We start from the raw sequence: 6,344 nt of genomic DNA, 5'->3' as shown, positions 1-6,344 counted from the left end.
ATGTTCACAGATAATCTGTTGAGACCTATCACAAGCACAACAGTGTGTGAAATGCGAACCGACACAAAACAATCTGATAGCAGAAGGTTAATACCAATCACCATTTAGCTTGAACTTCTTTGAAATGAAGTCCAAAGATTGCACCAGGACCATGACATCCGGCGTTTGATCTGCCGACATGTATCTAATATGACGGTTACAAAGTGTACAAGTCACAACCAGGCTAAAAGCACAAAATTCCTCAATGCATTTTATACCTGTTGCCAATTCCCTGAGGGGAAAAGGGTGAAATTTTATATAGATTTACAAGCTTACAGCATTTTCTTATATCAAGATTCTTTCATTTTATAATACACCAAGACATCAAAACCACTTATAGCAAAGGTACATGACTTAGCAACATGCATTGATCATTCATCTATTAAACCTACCCAACTATCCATCCAGTAGGATATTTTCTCTTTTAAGCAAAAAAATAAATAAATGAACAGAAAAGAGTTTTTTCATGTTACAAATTTCCGTCCGATGCCATAACACATTCTCCTATTCCTCGCACTCCATAAGCACGAGAGAGCTGCCTTCCAACTTGCCATTCTTCTCTACCATCCCTCTGCAAGATCATGGTTGCAACTGCTCCACCATTGAGCTCGGTAACACCCAATGATGTAAAATAACATACAAAAAGATCCAGAAGTTGGTCAACTTTTCATTGAAACGGTAATTTAAGAAGTTGGTCAACTTTTCATTGAAAAGATAAGAAGTTGGTCAACTAGTCATTAAAGCTAAAAGTAACCCTCTTCTGTGTTTTTTCTTCTCTCCAATTGTACGCAGTCCTCTGTTCATCACCTTGAAACCTTGAGCTTTTGTACCTCGACACATGTTGTGAAGAACCTTCCCTCTTACGCGAACCAGTATAAAAGGTTTTATCACCTCTGCTAGGTCTTCCAAAATCCACATTTCTCTCATTTCTCTGCCTTGGTTGCCGCTGCCAATCCCAAGGCGTGACCTCAGATTCTCCCCACCTTCTGTCTTTTGAGGTTGTTCCACCACCTCGACTAAGGTTCCTATTCCAGTGAAAGCCATAGTCTGAATTCCGCTGCTCATGCCCCCTGGTATTCCAACGGTTTCGACCCCAGGAACCTATTCTATTATCAACCCATTCATTTCCTTTAGCACCAGAAACTCTGTCACCACTTTGATGCCACAAATTTTTGAAACTGTTATCAACACAAGCATATCCATTCTCATAATTCAGCCCCGTGTTCCAACCCCGTGACTCATTTCCAGAGCCTCCCCAGGCAGTGTCCTTCAAGGTCCCCTGGGTTTTAGGGCAACTCCTTTCCCACGGATCATCGTCTTTGATGTTTACAGGGTTATCCCATTCATTCCAAGTCTGCTCCGTATACTCAAAAGTTTTAGAGCCCTGCACACTACCACTACCCCAAGGATTTTCACCATTATCACCAGTTTTAGAGCCCTGCACATTGCCACTTCCCCAAGGATTTTCACCATTATCACCAATTTTAGAGACCTGCACATATCCACTTTCCCAAGGACTTTCACCATTATCAGCAATTTTAGAGTCCTGCACATCACTACTTTCCCAAGGATTTTCACCATTATCAGCAGTTTTATCCCCCCATATCAGGGTGCATTCAGAAACTAAGCTTTTCTCAGACTTGACAGAGTTTTCAACTTCATTAGGGTTAAAATATTCTCTATCCAAATCTAATATCAGCTCCGGATCAATAGGTGAGTCCCAATCAACTTTATCAATATACACATCTGGATTGGGAGGAGGACTCTGACGGGGAAGACCACTTATCTCCGCCCAATATCTCCTTTTTGCATCATTGAGTGCTTCTTGACCTGCAGAGTCATCCCACTTAACCACATTATCATAACAGTACATGTATTTTTTTGCACTCACAACCTGGTGCCAAGGAATCCCGGCTGCTCTGCAGAAATCTATTTCCCATGATGGGACACCGTTTTCCTGGATAGCTTTAGAAGGCCAAAAAGAAGAAGTTATCAGATTTTGTAGATAATACAAGACTTGATAGTATTCAAGCAGATGTGCAGATGACAGGACATGAGATGACAATATTTTATGCAAAATAAACTTTTAATTTATTAAAAAAAAAAGAAGAAGAAGAAGCTGAGGGAAATATATGAAGTCGCAGTTCTTCAGAAGCAAGCAATTCAATATGACATTTGAAATTATAGGAAGATGATAATATTTAATGGCAAAAAGGGTATGAAGAATCATAGCTATAAGGCAGTGATAACTGATAACTCCCCCGCCCCCCTACACAAGCATTTCAATGACTACAATAACAACATACCCAAAGTAATCAACAAAATTAACTTATCAAATTTGATAGTTCACATCATCATTAAGACTAGAAGTATATTGGTCAAAAGCGCAATGGTCACAGCTTCCAACAGATGGAGTAATTTAGGGATCAGAAATAAAAAATATCTTTGCAAACGACTATGGAGATTTAGCAATGAAAAACACATTGTAATGGGAAATGAGCGATAAGGCGAAAGTATGGAATGTATGGAAATTGGATTTCAGGAACAGCAAGTGGCGCCATTTGAGTAACCCCACTGACGCATATAAGGAAACTTTGGGGGGAATTCTACCACCAGATTTACATGGCAGTTGATGATGGCAAAGAAACCAGAAAATCAGTTAATCCACGGTATTAAGATATAACTCCAAAGTCTTTTCAGATTTATTCACCTATTCCTAAACCAGGAAATCTCCATAATTTAATGCAGAACAGTAGAGGATAGAACTTGAACATGAGGAGGAATACATTCAATCGCCAGATCAATAGAATGGCTCTATCGTGGTCAGATATTCAGCTACTTCAACCATAAAACTAGATGCTTACAAATATTAAATTCTCAGTGTAATCTGACTTTTGTAAATGATGTCAATTATTTCGTAGATTTTACAGATTACTAGCAGAGATGGGAAGTAATTTGTGATCCTTTTGCTGTACATAGTTTGCACTTCCTTAGTAAAGTTCTCAGTGAAATCATTAACAATACTTACTATTCAAAAAAGAAAAGACTAGAAGTTTTAAATATTAGAAAAGCTAGCACTATTTTAATAAATATTTTTTTTATCACTTAGACGACTATCTAAACGAATCTGGAGATGGACAAATATCATGGAGAAGAGAAAAAACAGTAAATCAAGTGTCTCCATTGTATAAGTAAAAACCGTAGACATTCCGGTGCAACTTGATTATCCGGTAGATCTAGCGACGACTATCTAAAAGAATCTGGAGATGGCCAAATATCATGGAGAAGAGAAAAAACAGTAAATCAAGTGTCTCCATTGTATAAGTAAAAACAACACGCTCACGTTAACAGTAAAATTTTCTATCACCAGCTAAGAAATAAACTCAATCATACAGCCACCCATTTCCGTAAAATAACATTTTTTTTCCTTTTCCAAAAACATAGTTCAATTATATTCAACCAGAATGTGTTTAATCCTCCACCCTAAAATAGTAAAAAACAAACAAACAGAATAAGAAAGGAAAAATGTGCAGCTTAACAATATCAACGTGGCATACCACGAATGAGGAGGACCAACCACGTCTTTGTGTTTAAACGTGTTTGATGCATCATGTGGGTAACAATCCCTTCCTAGTTGTTTGTTTATGATCGGGGATTGATTTTAATTTTCTCGATTTCATCTGCTCGTGGGAATTCCTCAATTTGTTCCAATGTTGTTCGGCTGGAGTACTAGGCTAGAAAATACACTCAGGATGTATAAACTAGCTAGTTATTGTTGAGTATAAAATCTATCTACTTGTCAAAAGTACTTAATGCTTTGAGTGGATGAGTTTTTAAAGTAGCAGGGTCTCTCTCAAACAAAAGAAAACAGAAACCCAAATATTTAGGCAAATAATATATCAAGGAAACATGACTATTTTCGTCAAATAAACATTAAGACCATGTTTGAATGGTTGTTACTTATTGTTATGATCAAAATGTATCGTATTGTATTGAACTTGTTGTATTGTACTATTTTGTTTTAATAAATACAATATTTGTTCGCTGTCATTCCATAATATTACATATCAACAATTTAAATGATAAACATATAGTAGGGGTAGAGGTAATATGTAAATGTAGGGCAAAGGATAAAATATGATTTTATTATTAAATAATAGGTAAAAACAAAATTAAAAAAAATATTCAGGTAATCACAGGATCACCAAATCGGTCCCCCAAAATGGGACTTTTTGTCGTTAACAGTTCGTTACCCAAAATGGGATTTTTTTTCATGGTTCATGATGGATTTAAACGATACCAACAATAAAATTAAATAATAAGTAAAGAAAAAGAATTTAAAAAAATATTAAGGTCAATACAGGATCACCAAATCTGTCACCCAAAATGGTACTTTTTTATCGTTAATGATAGATTTAAACGATAAGAATAATAAAATTTAATGAACAATCAATATAAACATAGGTCAACCCTCCAAACAAAGTGTAAAGCAGGTTCTTTAATGGATGCTCTACACATACAGAGGCAATCTCTCACTAAAATTTAAATTCAATTTTTCTATCGAATCATACAAATAAAAAAAAATCAAACAAAAGAAAACCCAAAAAATTTCACCAAATTGTAGATCAACAAAACACCAAAGGCATCAATCAATACACAAAAAATCACAATCAACAATAACATGACACAGTTATCCCAAAAAAAAAGAAGAAAAAAAGAGTAGTACCATGAGACTGAGATTGGTTGTAACGGAACGGCGGAGAAGGCGGAAAATCTTCGTACTTGTACTTTTTTCTGGGTATCCATCTTCTGTTCCAGTTCCCCATTTTTGGGAACTCAAAAAACCAAAAACAAGAGTTTTTTCAGTCGGCCAAAGGGTTGAGATTGAAAAAAATACTCAGATTTAAGATGTTTTAGGGCTTTTTATTAGCGATAATTCAAAAGGGAAAGGAAGACGAGACGAGGTTTGGTTTGCTTTAATTTTTGCACACAGAATACATGTTTGAAATCGACATTCGTAAATTGATGTATTTGTATATATAATTAGCAAACCGACTGGATAGGTAATGGGCTTTAGCATCCTACAGGCCTCGTACAGTGGAAGTGTCATCAGATAGCCACTTCTATTTCAATGATTTTTAATTTTTTCTCTTTGAATCGGTGATTTTTATGGGAAAAATTATTTAATTGTATAAATACTTTTATTATATTTACTTTATGGATTGAAATAATTACATATTGTCTCACTAATTAATAATTTTATATCAGATCTTAAGTCAAATATATCTACATACTTGTATTTTTATTACTAGATACACTCTAAAAGAAAGATACATAAGAAGAGAGGGAGAGTGGCGATTGATATAGGAGAGAAGCAAGCGAGAGAGTCAATGTATCTTATATACATGAGAATCACACTGAATGCATGTATTTATGAAATTAGTATACATAGAAAGAGAGGTGAGCGATAGAGTAAGCGTATTCTAGATACATGCGAATCCATTTGGGTACAATGTATCTAGAATAAATTACACTTAATTTTACTTCTAAGGAATCCTTCTTCAATAGCATCTCATTCCTTCCACGGCTTCTGCCCTTTGCGATGGTGGCGACCGCCAGCTACGGCGGCATCATTGGGTAAAATCTTCCGGGATCCAAGCTTGAGGGAGTCGGGAGAATCTGGTGGAGGAGGAATCACGGGAGTAACGACCGACGGATGAGTGAGAGTGAGGAGGAGAACCCATGGGACAAATAACAGGAGTAGAGTGAAACGACGTCGTTGTCTTCTCACCATCATGAGAATCACGCGACGAAATCTGAACATGTATTTGGAGATCAAAATTTGAGGCGAATGGTAATTTCAAAAACTCACGATAAAGCACGTAATTATGTCCTAAACTAGTGTGATTTGTGTTGTTTGCTCATTTTTATTTTCCGTTTCTGTTTTTTATTCAATAAAAAATTGTGGGTCAAATACCCTATTTATGACCTAATTAGAGAACTTTTGTCATGTCTGGTAGTATCTAATTCGTAAGATATAAGTTTAGACTTGACAAAAATTTAGAAAATTAAGAGACATAATTTGGTGGGTTCCGAAACTAAACTTATATTTTGTATGGCTTTAATGTATGCCATGTGAATTTTACCTCATGATTATTATTTTTTGCTTTGTAAACATAATTTGTATCTTGCGAATTTTACCTTGTTATGTTATTTTTTGCTTTTTAGATGTGAATATTTTCGATCACCTTTTTATTACTTAAAGTGACAAAAGACAAAATTAAATATCACAAATTTAAGGGGCA

The 6,344-nt window shown here is 35.6% G+C and overlaps 1 protein-coding gene across 1 annotated transcript; it reads right to left on the bottom strand.

The window, feature by feature from the left end:
- Positions 1–272: 272 nt before the first annotated feature.
- Positions 273–5,060, bottom strand: LOC129887031 (uncharacterized). Its single transcript, XM_055961971.1, has 2 exons — positions 4,766–5,060; positions 273–2,004 (listed from the first exon to the last, which is right to left on the bottom strand). The coding sequence occupies exons 1-2, from the start codon at positions 4,863–4,865 to the stop codon at positions 770–772; spliced, it is 1,335 nt and encodes a 444-aa protein (XP_055817946.1). The 5' UTR covers positions 4,866–5,060; the 3' UTR covers positions 273–769.
- Between the last annotated feature and the right edge of the window lie 1,284 nt (positions 5,061–6,344).

Source organism: Solanum dulcamara, chromosome 4 (genome assembly GCF_947179165.1).
Source record: "Solanum dulcamara chromosome 4, daSolDulc1.2, whole genome shotgun sequence".
Lineage (NCBI taxonomy): Eukaryota > Viridiplantae > Streptophyta > Magnoliopsida > Solanales > Solanaceae > Solanum > Solanum dulcamara.
The sequence above is the reverse complement of the archived record's forward strand: the minus strand, read 5'-3'. Positions and strand labels throughout refer to the sequence as shown.

What these genes read in the sequence shown, in the direction of transcription:
- LOC129887031 (XM_055961971.1), bottom strand. Translation starts at nt 4,865, where the DNA reads ATGGGGAACTGGAACAGAAGATGGATACCCAGAAAAAAGTACAAGTAC. An exon ending in CAACCAATCTCAGTCTCATG is followed by an intron (nt 2,005 to 4,765) that starts GTACTACTCTTT and finishes GGCCTTCTAAAG; the next exon opens with CTATCCAGGAAAACGGTGTC.